Source organism: Myotis lucifugus, unplaced genomic scaffold (assembly GCF_000147115.1).
Source record: "Myotis lucifugus unplaced genomic scaffold, Myoluc2.0 scaffold_835, whole genome shotgun sequence".
NCBI lineage: Eukaryota > Metazoa > Chordata > Mammalia > Chiroptera > Vespertilionidae > Myotis > Myotis lucifugus.
This window is the reverse complement of record NW_005871883.1, coordinates 93,791-108,679: the sequence shown is the minus strand read 5'-3', so window position 1 is coordinate 108,679 and position 14,889 is coordinate 93,791. Positions and strand designations below refer to the sequence as shown.

At 46.4% G+C, this 14,889-nt stretch overlaps 1 protein-coding gene across 1 annotated transcript in view; it reads left to right on the top strand.

Moving 5' to 3' along the window:
* LOC102441494 (usherin-like) overlaps window positions 1–14,889 on the top strand; it is a 133,456-nt gene that overhangs the window by 97,368 nt on the left and 21,199 nt on the right. The window contains exons 19-20 of the mRNA XM_023747297.1: window positions 11,420–11,647; window positions 12,628–14,123. Of these exons, the coding sequence (XP_023603065.1) occupies window positions 11,420–11,647; window positions 12,628–14,123 (1,724 nt within the window). The remainder of the gene's footprint in view (window positions 1–11,419; window positions 11,648–12,627; window positions 14,124–14,889) is intronic.

The window sequence follows — 14,889 nt, the reverse complement described above, 5'->3', positions numbered from 1 at the left end:
CTGTTGGGACAGGGAGGGTGTGGCTGTTGGGACAGGGAGGGTGGGGCCTGTTGGGACAGGGAGGGTGGGGCCTGTTGGGGCAGGGAGGGTGTGGCTGTTGGAACTGGAAGGGTGGTATTTAATGTAGGGAGGTTAGGGAAGGTCTCACAAGAAGGTGACACTGGAGCAGAAATTTGAAGGAGAGACATTTGAGAGAAAAAAGTTCAGGAACGGAGACGTATAATCTGATTCTGGGCTTCACGAGTCTTCCAGGCCCCATCAACATGTATGCTGACCTTCAGCTTCGCATTCTGAAGGTCATGGCCAGCCACCAGCACCCCTTTGACAGAGAAATGCTCTGTTGCTGGGCCATGCCAGACTCAGCCATCAGATGAGTGTGTAGCATAGACATTCTCCCAGCTTTTAAGTCTGTTCTTTGGGTCTATGACCTTCACATACTAGTAAATAAACCCTCCTTGAATGCGAGCCCATCCCCTGGCTATCTAACATCATTCATTTCTTCCCATATAATCTTCCAAAATGTCCCCATGTTCTAGGTAAACCAGAATGGGACTCATTCATTACAAAATAGAGACACATTTTCTGGTTACTATATCCAACTCCAAGCCCCAGGAGCTCTTGATAATGTCCCCAGTCTTTCTCTAGTTTTGTCATAATTCAGTTATGTCCCCAGTCTTTCTCTAGTTTTGTCATAATTCAGTTTTGGCAGTCTGCAACCCCAAACTTAAAACACATCATATATACAATTGTGGGCTTAATCCTCACAAAAGTCCATGAAAAAGATACTATTATGAACCAACTAGAGTCCCAGTGCTGGCCAGGGGTGACTCCCTTTCCCCTGCTGCCTGCCGCAGCTGCCAGCCCCAACCCCTGGTTGAACTCCTGGTTGAACTTCCAGTCGAGGGGACAATTTGCATATTAGGCTTTTACTATATAGGATACTCAGAAATTCGCCTAAGGTCTCTCTCATCTGAGTGACAGAGGTAAAACTTGAACTCAGGTCTTCTGATTCTCAGTTGTTTGCTTTAAAAAAAATGATTTTGAGAGAGAAAGGAAGGGAGAGGGAGAGAAACATTGATGTGAGAGCAGAATATTGATTGGCTGCCTCCTGCATGCGCCCTACTGGGGATCTAGCCCACAACTTGGGCATGTGCCCTGACCAGGAATCAAACCAGCAACCTTTTGGTGCACAGGAGGACACCCAACCAACTAAGCCACACCAGCAAGGCCATCAATTGATAGCTTTTTGATTAAAGCATCTGGACTCTCAAAGTTTTGCCTCATTCCCCAGACATGAAGTCACAGGGCTTCTCTCACACATAAAAGAGATCATTATTGGCTAAAACAAGCCAAGAAAAATAATAGATTATAGAACAATTTTAATAATGCATTCAAAATGCCAAACTCACAGCACACTTTCTACCCTCCGCAAGAAACTATTTTTTTCCAGTTTTGTCCAAATGTCTATTAGAAATGATTATGCAGGATTGAAAACAGGCTTTGGTTTGCCTACATGAAAATAAGAACCACAACTTTGTTCTGGCTCTCGGAACAAATAAAAGGTGTTTTTATTTTTAATTAAGTATGCTTAGCGTAAGAACATTGTCTCTTAAGGTGTAATGACTAAACAACCGCCATCATTTCCTTTTGTTTATTCATTTAGAATGCAAATAAAAGCAGATAATCAATAGATCATAATCTAAAACTAGAGGATTTACAAGTTAATAAGCTTGAGTCAATAAATATTCCATAGCGAAGCCCTCACTGCTGAACCCGACATAATTTGCTTTACACTAAGCTGGTTGACTTAATGCTTTAATTTAATTCTAATATTAACTAAAAAATCCAAAGGAAAGGGGAAATTTTAAATCCTGTTCTATTAAAATGTTTTTGAAGCAACAACTCAATATCATATCACAACTGCTGTGCGCGCCACCAACATCGACATCTACTCACACCGCCTGTGTTCTGATTGGTCGTTAACCCCTTTGGAGCCTGATCCGAGTGCATGGCGGGAGCTTTTCAGGGGTTTTTCCCATTCAGTTCATGTTCAGTTATGATATTATTCTAACATCATAGATTGAGTTTGCTATCTAGCACACTTATCTATTTTTCTCAAACACAATTTAATCATCTGTTACTCAGACATTTAATTCAAAGCAGTAACAGAAAACTTCTCTGGTCAAACTCTCTGGTCTGGGGCCTCTTTAAAACAGGGGGCTGATTCGGGTCTTTGTTTCATTTTATTTTAAAGCTGAGCAATCTATTACTGAGAACATTGGTTAATTTTTCTAGAATTAATTGGTCTATTTTTCTAGAATTTTCCATTCTATGTTTTTACATTTATTGTCATAAAACTCTTCACATTTCCCTGCTTCCAAGGGTAACTTGCATTCTGTCCAGGGCCCTGACTACACTCTTCTAGACACTTCTCAGGCTCATTTTGTTCTCTCTCTCTCCTCAGACTCACTCTGCACTCTGTTCTTCACCCCACTCCTTTATTTTAAATCCTGTCTGACTTCACTGACAGCACCAGTGTTTGTTGAGCACTTACTCAGTACCAGGCGCGATTGGAGACACTTGGGATGGAGCAGAGAATGATACAGACATGGGTCCCCTCCCCTCCCAGTGGAACTTACATTCTGATAAAGAGAGATAGACAATCCACAATCATCATGATAACCACATGGGGTCTATCATCTGTTGGAAATGACAGATGAGGACTTTGGAAAAGAAAAAAATCTAGAGCAAGGTAAAGAAGTGTCCAAATGGGAGGAGGAAGAGGAGAGCGGGCAGTTGCAGTTAAATAGGAATCAGTGGGGAGATGAACTAACGTTACCTTTGCGGATTTGTGGCTAAAGTGAGTCACAGGGACAGATAAGCCAGTCAGAGAAAGATAAGTATCACATGGTCTCACTCATTGGTGGACTCTAAGGAACAAAATAAACTGATGAACAAACGAGATTCAAAGACATAGAAGCATGGAACAGACTGTGGAATCTCAGAGAGAAGGCGGGGTGAGGTAGAGGTGTGAGGGAGGAGACATTAGCAGGAATTTATATGCATACTAGAGGCCCAATGCATGAAGTTCGTGCATGGGTAGAGTCCCCAGGCCTGGCCGGCAATCTGCTGATCTGCAGGGCAACCATCAGGGTGATTGGCGGGGGGCGGGGGGCACTGTGGGCTGAGGGCAGCTCCTGTGTTGAGTGTCTGCCCCCTGGTGGTCAATGCACATCATAGCAACCGGTCATACCACCGGTCGTTCTGCCGTTTGATCAATTTGCATATTAGGCTTTTATTATATAGTTTATGCATAGCCCACGGACACAGACAATAGTATGGTGAAGGCTTGGGAGGGGCGAGGGCAGGGTGGAGGGGATCAATGGAAAACAACAACAACAACAAAACCACAAAGGGGACATATGTAATACTTTCAACAATAAAGACAAATTTTTAAAAAATTTAAAAAGTGAGTTAAAGGGAGAAGCAGCAGCCAGCCCAGGGCCCTCAATAAAGAAGTTTAATCAAGGATTGCATAACTACAAGACTGAGACTGGAATGAAATTCGTTTAAATGTAGTTTAGTACAGTTTCCCTCGTGTTGCCGTAAAATACATGGCCAGAGAGGACCTGCTGGGCCACAGGGTTTGCACATGCTTCATTTTAATAGAGTGAAAGTACCACTTTTTAATATTTAGTGTGACTGGCCTGCCACTTTAACATTTAATTATCACAAATTTAATTTTTTTCTTCTCCATTGAAAAATGGGTCATTTTGAAGCCTTCCCTTTTTTATTTTTTAACCCGGTGTTTTTACTGTAGCTGAGGCATCATCATTCATTTTACAAGGACTCGAGCTTTTGCTTTATAGATTAAATTGTTACAGCCCATTTGTCTATAAAGAAAATGCCTGTGAATTATCTTATTTTTGCATTGACCCCCCCCCATTATATAATCACTTGATGTTATCCAATGAGAGAAAAAAAATAACTCCCCTTTTCACATATCCTTTTTCTTTTATGAATGAAGGTGTTTGTGGGGGTAAAGTGCACACAGAACTCACATGTGAATACTCCATACCAGACATCTGAAGTTTGAAATTTACAAATGTTATGAGCACTGGCCTCTGACTAGTCAACTGTCATTACTCGAAGGGAGGGTATGCTCTTATGTTTTCTTGAAATGTTTTCAATGAAGCCCCGTGACATGAGTTAGAACCCTGAGCTGGGAATGCTTTCTTACCGTGTGTGCCTTTTGAATGATCTTCATTCTGTTTCGCCGATAGTATCCCTGACCTTTCCCAGCTGCCTGATGGCTGTTGGATGGGCAGGAGGGACTATGGCAAGGGTGTTGGTGACTCCACGCACACATGAACCATGACCAGGAAAAAACATGGTCCAGGTACATGAGATTGTGATAGCGGGTCAGGACGGAGGACATGTAATTGGCTTAAATTCAGTTTAGTTGTCAGAATCCCCACTTCGACTGGTTTCAAAAGACAAACGCTTGTGTCTAAAGAGTAATTACAAATTTTGAAATCGAGCAAACATTCAAAGATGTTTTAAATTTAAGTAAAGACTCTTCTGCTACCTTCCGTATATGGCAGTCTATACTTATTGGCTGAATAACAAACCAATGAATGAATGAATTGTTGGCAGATTTTTGTTTTGTCAGTCACTGGCCACAACCTGTACCACAATAGGGCAAAATTGTAAAGTTCTTCCATTATTCCTTCAAATTGCATTGTGGAGCTCTTTATACATAATTAGTCCTTGAAATTATTGCCTAACGTTACTGCTTTTTAACAAAGTAGCCCAGAAACTCGGTAAAATGCGCAGCCCTGTCCCATCTCCTTCCAGCCTTGACCCCCACTCTTCTTCTGCACCCACAACACGTCAGCTCCATTCGGCTCCCAGCTCTTTCTTCTCTTCTTCCTTCCAACCCCTCACATATTTTTATCCACTCAAACCCTACATCTTCCTAATCAGATGCCACCTCCCAATGACGTCGTCCCCTGCCTCTCCCTTCCCCATCAGAAGTAGCCCCTCCTTACTTCCCCTGCACTCCATTAATGATAGCACTGACCACACTCCAGATTGTGTGTATCTGTATTCATAGGTTAGCGTTTACGACTGTAGATTATAAAGTCCTAAAAGTCAGGAGCCTGGTACCCATCTTATATCTATCACAGCAACGTTCCAGAATGTGGTACAAGCCAGATGCTCAAGCCTGTGTAGCTATTCAGTGCAGCTGTTGACCAGCAATCCTGCATGTTTCACTGACCATTTTGTCAGCCGCCCTGCCACTTAGCAATGCCACCTCGCACGCACACAGGGTTTATGCACCTACGACCATAAACCATGAACCTAAAAGGCATTTTTTTCTACCTTTCTGGTTAGTTGTTCTTTGATTCCGGAACAACCCTGCATGTGTGTGTGCCATCAAAAAATGTGTCTTTGTCCCACCAGCCAGGAGGTATGTGGGCAGAGATGACCATCCTATATAATAAAGAGCTGATATGCTAATTAGAGTGCACGGCAGAATGACCAGTGGGCAGCCTTCCGGAATGACCAGTGGGCAGGGCTGCAAGGCAGCCGGGGCTGCGAGGGCCGCGCCCCTTGCACCAATTTCGTGCACTGGGCCTCTAGTCTATATACATAAAAGGCTAATATGCAAAGTGTCCCCTCGGAAGTTCAGGAGACCAGGAGTTCTATCTCTTGCTATGATGTGCGCAGGGGGCAGTGCGGAACAAAGGAAGGCCCTGGTCAGCAGCTGGGGAAGGAAGGCCCCAGCCAGCAGCCAGAAGGCCCGTATGGGCCCTTATTGCTGACCATAGGCCCTTGCTACGTGTGCACGAATTTCGTGCACTGGGCCTCTAGTGGTAAAATTAGTGTGCATGTGACATCAGTGGATGCCTCCTGCTTCTGTTAACACATTTCGTACTGCTCAGGAGTTTTCTCGTGTTTCGTGCGCCATCTGTTAAGGACCACTCACGAGTGTTCTCGTTTTTCACACCCATGGAAAAAGGAGCGAATCTAGATACTTATGTAAATTTTGTTTGGTTCCTCTTCATAGAGGAAAATGTTTTACACAGTACCATACGTTAAAAAAGTACTAGGAACTTTAATTGTTTAATTGTTTAATTGTTTAATTGTTTTTGTAAATAAAAATGTTGTAATTATTGAAAAACAACACCTAAAGTGCATTATGATGATTTAAATACCGTGCAGTTTGCCCAAAAACGTGCGGTCCCTGGCGTATGTCTTAGAGATTTCTATGCGGTACGCAATGTGTTAACATTTTGCAGACTTGGAGGTCTCGTACGTAGGTAACCATAGATAAGGGTTCAAGGTTGATATTTGGCTTTGAGTAATAAGGAGATCACTTCCATATCAAGATGAATTTCATTTTTACAAAATGAGTAAAAATGATACACAAATGTTGACCAACCCTTGGAGAACTCAAACATTAACTTTATGACTGGAAAGACAGATAGCCCTATAGAACCCAGGCCTCCGATTATCTTGCTTTCATGAATCATAGGAATATTTTCTGTGGTTTGTCAGGATGAAGATGTAGATAAGTCAGCCAGGGCACTTGACATACTCTGTGCCAGGCATGATGTTTAGGTAATGGTAAAGGAGATCACTCCCTACTTCTCATGCTTGATTTTTAATCTACACTGGAAACCCGTCCACAACCATTCTTTTATTTTATAATGACAAGGTATGGTAATGACGTATGATAAAACCAAGCCGTTCCACTAAAGTAGAAGTTAATATATTTAAACCGAGATTCCTTTCAAGTTCCCCCAGGGCAGAAAAAGAGGACATTGGCATTCATTGTAGCTAAGGAGGGGAAGGACTTAAGAGCCAAAAGTCAGTCATTTTCAAATGAAAAGGGGCAAAGACAGAAGAAACCCCATCAAGCTGACGATCCGTGAAGTTGCTGGTGACCAGGAAGAGGAACCCTTTGCCAGGGTAGCAAGCACCCAGGATGCTCTGCAGATGAGCTCATCAGGGTTTGGGTTCCGGGCAGGAGAGGAGCAGGTGGGAAGACGCCTGGGGGCCACGGTAAGCGGGCTCAGTGAACATGCACCAGGAAGACCGGAGGGAGAGCCCTGCAAACTGCTGGCTCATCAGATCGATAACCTCAGAGATGACTAAGTTCGGTTGCTTTATGCAGTTTAAACATTTGTGCAGGGAGTCTCCCCACGCAGCCCTTTATTGACAGCTACGGATCAATGGTAATTTTTGATCATTTTCAACCTACATAAACCTATTGACCCCGGGGACACCTTCGGGGCACTTCAAGTCGTCAAAAATAATCAGAGGAGGTGGCGTAAAATTGTCAGCCTGCTGAAGGCGCCAAGTGGTGCCATGTGCCCCCAGCAGCCGAGTGGGGAGGTTCAGGCGTGGTTCTAATCGCCAGCAGAGCCGCGTCTGGCAGCGTGGTCCAGGGCGTCCTGTCTGTGTGTCTTATGAAAGGATGATCCGGTTTGTCTCCAGACCCTGACCCTTATGCATATGAGTTGAAAAGGGAAAAAAAGGGCCACATCTCATTGGAAATGTTGGGTTGTGGAGAAAGGATTATTTCTATGTTCCTTGGTTGAGTCAGTCTTTTCATCTGCTGCCTAATAGAATGAGGTAATACACGTCTAGAATAAAAAATATGAATATTGTGTAATGTGGACATGAGGAGGAAAAAGAAAAGGGAAGCCCACAGGTCAGGGATAACATGGAGGTGGGGGAAGGAGAGAGGGACAGAGGTAAGGAGGAAGGGAGGAAGGACGAGAGAGATCTATTTCTACCAAAAGCATCCATCAGTAGGATAGAAGAGAGAGGGAGAAGAGCGAGCAAAATGATGACAAAGGATGCATGCATATTAAACTAAGACAATCTCTATAGGGGAAGAAAGAACGGGGGAACAGAAGAGAGAACAGTCTTGCTCAGTGGTTAGAACGTCAGCCTAAGGACCGAAGGGTCTGGGTTAGATTCCCAGTCAAAGGCATGTACCTGGGTTGCAGGCCCGATCTGGCCTGGGCAGTTGATCTTTATCTCTCTCTCCTCCTCCTCCCTCGCTTCCACTCTCTCTAAAAAGCAAAGGGAAAAAATATCCTCAGGTGAGGATTAACAACAAAAGTAAATACATAAAGAAGAGAGAAAAGCAGTCAAATGATTTTAATGATGACTTTGGCAGGTCATTGCTACAGAATGCTACGTTTCCAAAGGAAGGAATTAAATCCAAAACATGAAAGATTGGCAGTGCTCAAGCAAATTTCTCGAACGTAAGAAAAATAACACGTAACTGAACAAACAAGACACAGCCCCATCCACAGTGAACTGTGCCCAGACTTTCCAGCAGGGATCTCAGATGGTGAACTTAGTTGTTGGAAATCTACTCAAGGAGAAAATAACATAAATTATTCCCTAAAATGTCAAAGAATAAGTTGGTAAGGGTGGTTTTGCTACTTTAAACTTTTCATTTTATTTTCATCTGGCCTTTGCTAAACATTGACAAAAAGCAAGGCTGTTTTTGAGATTTATTCAAGGTGTGTGTGTATGTGCATTGCTCTTCAGAAATAACACATTAACTTCATATGGGAACTTGTCCTCAGTCTAAATTTATGACATCAAAATTCTCCCTTCCATTTCCAATGTGTGGTTATTTTTCTTTTATTTTTTTTAAAGAAGTAACCAAATTAAGCAAAACAGCTGTTGTGACCTCCTTCTGCGCCAGGCGGGCACAAACTACCACTTAAGGTCTTCAGGCATAATTTCTACCTCGGATGAGGAAGGTTTGGAGGCCAGGGTGTTCCAAATACTCCTTCTCTCAAGGATCTGAGCTATATACCCATGTGCGTTAAAGGAGTTTAGAAGGAAAGCAGTTGTGTTGTTTCTGCAGTGGTTGCCTGGCGTGTGTTGTGTGGCTGAACGCCGGTGTTGATCACCAAGTACTCGTGCTACCAGAAGTGTTTGCGAGTATTGCCATCTAGGGGCCGGATGGGACTCTCAGCTCAGAAATAAACTGTAATTGAGCAGGTGCCGCTATTGGCAATATACATATGTGTTTTGCTTTGTAACCCACACGCTTTTCATGCTTCTGAGGACAAAAGCTCTCTCTAAACGTCCCCCGACAGGCTACCTGTGCTATAGGTCATCTGTGAGAGGTGATGACTATTTGCTTCAGAGATATGCTTCTTCTGGCCCCGAGTCCTGGATATTCTGAACAAAGAAGTTTCCTTTTCTGCATTATTAATCTTGCCCGTGTTTGCCCTATTTCCACCAAAAAGGAATCGTTTATCAGAAAAGAGTGTTTTGTAACCGGGACTTGTAGCATCCTCAGATTTAATATTCATTGTGGCCATTCCAGCCCTGTGCGATATTTATCTAAAAGACCAATCCGATGTTGTGGAGAAATCAGTTTTAAATATTTATGGGCCAAACTTTTAATATTTTAAAAAAGAGAAATTAGTCTTTCTGGAAAATTTGTTTCAGAGTCTGGTCACTTAGCAAACGTTTAAATATTAAAAGATTTCAGGAGGTTAGCATGTAAATACCGTAATGGCACTTACAGAAACAGGAAAATTGACTTAACTAGTTTTTAATAAGGAAAAGAAATGATATTCTCTCTGCTTGTGAAGAAACATTAGCACAGTTGAAGGTTGTAACCAAGAATGTGAGGAAATGGTGTCAAAATTATTTCGATGGTATATTTTGGTTTTGTCTACCAGTGTGTATTTTCTTTTTTTTATTTTGAAAAATGGTTCCGTTTGATTTTGCCACCTTGTTTTAGATTTTAATCATAATGCTATTTGGATGCCTCCCCATTAGAGAGAATTTCCATACACATAACTTTGTCTGATGCCTTCTGGTACCTACTCTCAGAAATAACTACCTCTTCTCCATCTCACCTCCCTCTTGCCATGCCCACCAAGAAAAGAGGACAATTGTCGCATTTAAACATCCAGTAGACCAAGGTGACCTCACACACCATGAAGTATAAACATCCTATTAGCCGAAACCGGTTTGGCTCAGTGGATGGAGCGTCAGCCTGCGGACTCAGGGGTCCCAGGTTCGATTCCGGTCGGGGGCATGTACCTGGGTTGCGGGCACATCCCCAGTGGGAGATGTGCAGGAGGCAGCTGATCGATGTTTCTCTCTCATCGATGTTTCTAACTCTCTATCTCTCTCCCTTCCTCTCTGTAAAAAGTCAATAAAATATATTTAAAAAATAAACAAATAAAATTAAAAAAATAAACATCCTATTAAACCAGTCAGAGCTTCCTCGGGGTTACTCACATCCTGTGGATGTGGTACAGGACAGGAAGTATGTATTTGTGTGTGTGTGTGTGTGTGTGTGTGTGTGTACACACATTACTGGTCCACTTGCAGACATAATTCCTATCTGTAAACACACATATCCATCCAGCCCAGATGTAGAAAAAGCATTCTGGCTCTTTCAAAACATTAAGATTCTAAGCTCCAGTTAAGTTATGCAAAATATGTTAAATATTGCTCTCCGAGCAGAAACAGAACACACACAAAAACTCATTCTTGCGTTCTTTCATTTTATTTTAAGTCAACAAAGTCCAAATTCTCAAAGCCTAGCTTACAGTTACTTGGGGTACGTTTCATAGTTTCGGTTATGGCATTGTTAACAAATGCCAATATTTTCACATTTGTGTTAACAGTAGACTTCTGTACGGGTCTGTGCATTTAATAGTCCAGTTGGCTTGTTGTTTTCTTGGGTTTGCTTTATTGGAAGATCTAAATACGCACCAAAAGAATGAGAGAGGAGATGGGTGAGGTGGGCAGTCGTTTGTATAAACAAGCAGCTGGGGAGCTGGGGAGAGAGGATTAGGTTGTTCAGGTTAAGTCTGCACACATTCCATTGTGATCCGGTGATCTCTAAGGCATCATAGAATTTTTTCTTTAGATTCTGTGTCACATCCCATTGTTCGTAACCTCTGAAAAGGCAAGGATCCTCTCTGACCCACACTTCGTATGTGTCTAAAATCACACAACCAGGGTGTCGAGAACAAGATAAAAACTTGGCTGGTGTTGCTCAGTGGTTAAGCATCAACCCAGGAACCAAGAGATCACAGGTTCGATTCCGGGTCAGGGCACATGCCCGGGGTTGCAGGCTCAATCCCCAGAAGGGGCCAAGCAGGAGGCATCCGATCAGTGTTGTTTCTCTCTTATCGATGTTTCTATCTCTCTCCTCCCTTCCCCTCTCTCTAATATCAATAAAAACATATTTCTTTTAAAAAAAGAACAAGAAAAATATCCTGTTGTTTTCTTAATAATTCAAACCTCTGCTGTGGTATTTGTCTGCCATCACCAATGTGTCTCATTGAATGACTTCCCAGCTGTCCTTAGCCGTTTGTAAGAGCAAACCCACCTGTCCATTTTCTTACAGGGAACAAGCCATCAGGCCCACCTGTTCGGGTTAGAACCCTTCACAACGTATCACGTTGGTGTCGTGGCCGCCAACGAGGCAGGAGAGGTGTCCAGCCCCTGGACCGTGATCCAGACCCCGGAATCTTCCCCGAGTGGACTGAGCAACTTCACGGTGGAGCAGAGGGCAGGCGGCCGGGCCTTGCTGCTGCGGTGGTCGGAGCCCTTGCGGGCCAACGGCGTGATTAAGGTAACACCTCAAAGATGGAACCAGCCTTCCGGCTAAGCTACTTCTCATTTTCCCCAAAGAGCAGTGGGTAGTGTGGGATGGAAACGTGCTCTGTGCTTGTATGAGGAGTGTTCAGATGGGTCCGCTCAGAACCAAAACGAAATACTCCTCTCCCACGGAACAGGCAATTCTTGTATGGCCTGTAAGAGAATACAGTGGCGATTTCCAGCTTCTCGTCATCCAAGGTGGTATCTGAATATATGTATGAATGTATACGTGTGTGTGCCTACACACACACACACACACACACACACACACACACAGCCCTGGCGCCCCGGTGCGAATGCTGAAGCACTGTAATTCCATTTCCCAGGAAATGTCATGGGAGATGGACAGTGTGGATGGGACCTACTTAACCTACTCAGGATGAGGCCAGGGCACTTAGTACCTATAAAAGAGGGAATTTGAATGCTACTCCTTCCTTTAAAAAAAAGATATATTCTTGATTTCAGAAAGAAAGGGAGAGGGAGAGAGAGATAGAAACATCAATGATGAGAGAGAATCATTGATCGGCTGCCCCTGCACGCCCCCTACTGGGGATGGAACCAACATCCCAGGCATGTGCCCTGACCTGGAATTGAACAGTGACCTCCTGGTTCATAGGTCAGCACTCAACCACCGAGCCATGCCACCTAGGCTATACCCTACTTTTAAAAAAATACAAATAGTAGGAAACCCCACAAGCACTCATGTTCTGCAGCACTTAGCTTGTAGATATATGCTTATCGAATATCCAACCTTCAAAAAAAAAACAAAGAAAAACATTGCTTCTCTTCCTATGGACTTTACATCATATTCCAAAAGTTAGTATCGGACCATTCTTTCCGGATGTGGGTCATCAGGATGAGGACTAGCAGTGGGGCAGGTTAAAGGGACGAGGTAGCCGCACCAAAAACCAAATGCCACACGTCACCCTCCCTGTGCGTCTCTTCTCGCTGCAGACCTACAACGTCTTCAGCGCCGGCAGCCTGGAGTACGCGGGCCTGAGCCGCCGGTTCCTCCTCCGCCGCCTGGACCCATCCACTGAGTACACGCTGACCCTGCAGGCCTGCACCCGGGCGGGCTGCGCCCACTCGGCGCCCCAGCCGGTGCGCACAGCCGAGGCCCCGCCCCGCTCCCAGGCGCCTCCCGCGGTCCGGTCCGTGGGCCCCACCAGCGTGGAGCTCACCTGGTCGGAGCCCAGCCACCCGAACGGGAAGATCACCCGCTACGAAGTGATCCGCAGGTGCTTCGGGGGGAACCAGACAGATGCGGACGTTGTCTGCACGGAGTACACGTCGGACAGGGATGCGTTTGCGTGCAGCGACACCAGCCTGCAGCCGTGGACGCCGTGCGAGTATAAAATCCGCGCGTGGAATTCAGCCGGCCACACCTGCAGCCCGTGGACCGCGGTGAGGACCCGGCCGGCGCCCCCGGAAGGTCTCTCTCCGCCTGCGATCACCCTGGTGTCTGCGGGTCCCCCGACCCTGCTCATCGCCTGGCTCCCTCCGGAGCAGCCCAACGGCGTCGTCCAGTCCTATCGGCTCCACAGGAGCGGGGCGCCCCGTCCTTTCAGCTTCGACGCCGTGACTTTCAACTACACGGATGCGGAGCTGCTTCCCTTCTCCACGTACAGCTACGCGGTCGCCGCCTGCACCAGCGGGGGCTGCGGGTCCAGCGAGCCGGCCCACACCACCACCCCCGAGGCTGCTCCAGCGGGGCTGCGCCCTCCAGGCCTCCGGGCCGTCAGTGCCACGCAGATCAATGCGTCCTGGTCACCGCCAGCGGCGCAGAATGGCAGGATCACCACGTATTGGCTCAGAAGTGAGGGCCAGGAGCACCCGGCTGGGCAGGGCCTGTCCCTGCTGGTCACCCACCTGCAGCCTTACACGCAGTACAGCTTCTCCCTCGTGGCCTGCACCCGCGGAGGCTGCACAGCTAGTGCGCCCACCTCGGCCCGGACCCTGGAGGCCCCGCCCCAGAACATGGACCCTCCAGAACTGCAAGTCACGGGCTCGGGATCCATAGAAGTCACCTGGACGCCCCCCAGAAACCCCAACGGCCAGGTCAGGAGTTACGAACTTCGCAGGGACGGGACCATCGTGTACACCGGCCTGGAAACGCGCTACCAGGACTTCACACTCACCCCCGGGGTGGAGTACGGCTACACGGTGACTGCCAACAACAGCCAGGGGGGCGCGGTGAGTCCCCTCGTCAAAGACCGAACCAGCCCCTCGGCGCCCTCAGGGATGGGGCCTCCGACGTTACAGGCCCGGGGTCCCCAGGAGATCTCCGTGGCCTGGGACCCTCCCGTGAGGACAAACGGCCAGATCGTCAACTACACCCTCTTCGTCCGAGGGCTGCCTGAAGGAGAAACCAGGATCGTACACATCAACGCGAGTCATCACTCGTTTGGCGCCCGGGCCCTCGCGGTAAACCAGCTGCAGCCTTTCCGCAGGTGGGTCTCCCCCTGGGCCTGTGAGAGCAAGTCACCGTCCTTTCTGTGGTGTGAGCCCAACATGGGTGACACCCCAGCCCCCATCTGCGTAACCAGAGGAAATCAGGGAGAAGGAAAGGGGCTGGAGGGAAAAGTAGGGGTGCCCTGAAATCGGTGGGTGTGGGAACAGAGCCCAAAGCACGCACTTGCAGCCATGGGCACCTACTGCTCACAGAAGCCCCTTTTGTTGGAAGGGGGCAGTCCTGCTATGTAAATAGACCTGTGCAGGCGGCAGGAGACCAGCGACCAGACAAAACGTAATTGATTGGTTGGGTTTAACTGGACGGTGATAAGGTGTCTCCGTGATGGATAATCTGGTGTGTGGCTGGGTTACCTCTGGCCCGAAAGGTCTCCGCGTGCTGCAAGGGGGCCTATTGTAAAATGTCAGGTATGGGGGGTGGTTGGGTTATGACCAGGCAGGCCTTACCTCCAGGGTGCTGCTTCACTGCCTGGGGACACTCCTGGGGAGTCTGTGAGACCCACCTACAGAGTTCCGGGAGCCCAAGGCTGCTGGAAGCTGGCTCCCATTCCCCAAGTCTGCCTTCTTCACTGGGCTCAGTATTTCTGCAGACGGAAAGGGTTTGAGTGCCGGAGAGAATCCTGAACGTTTATTTATCCCACGCACTCCTCTTAAGGGAAGAATGTGCCCACCCTTTCCAGACGGGTGAGCTGCTTTATTTTGGAAAGGCAGGGAGATTTCAGCTGTTCTAGAATTTCTATGGAAATA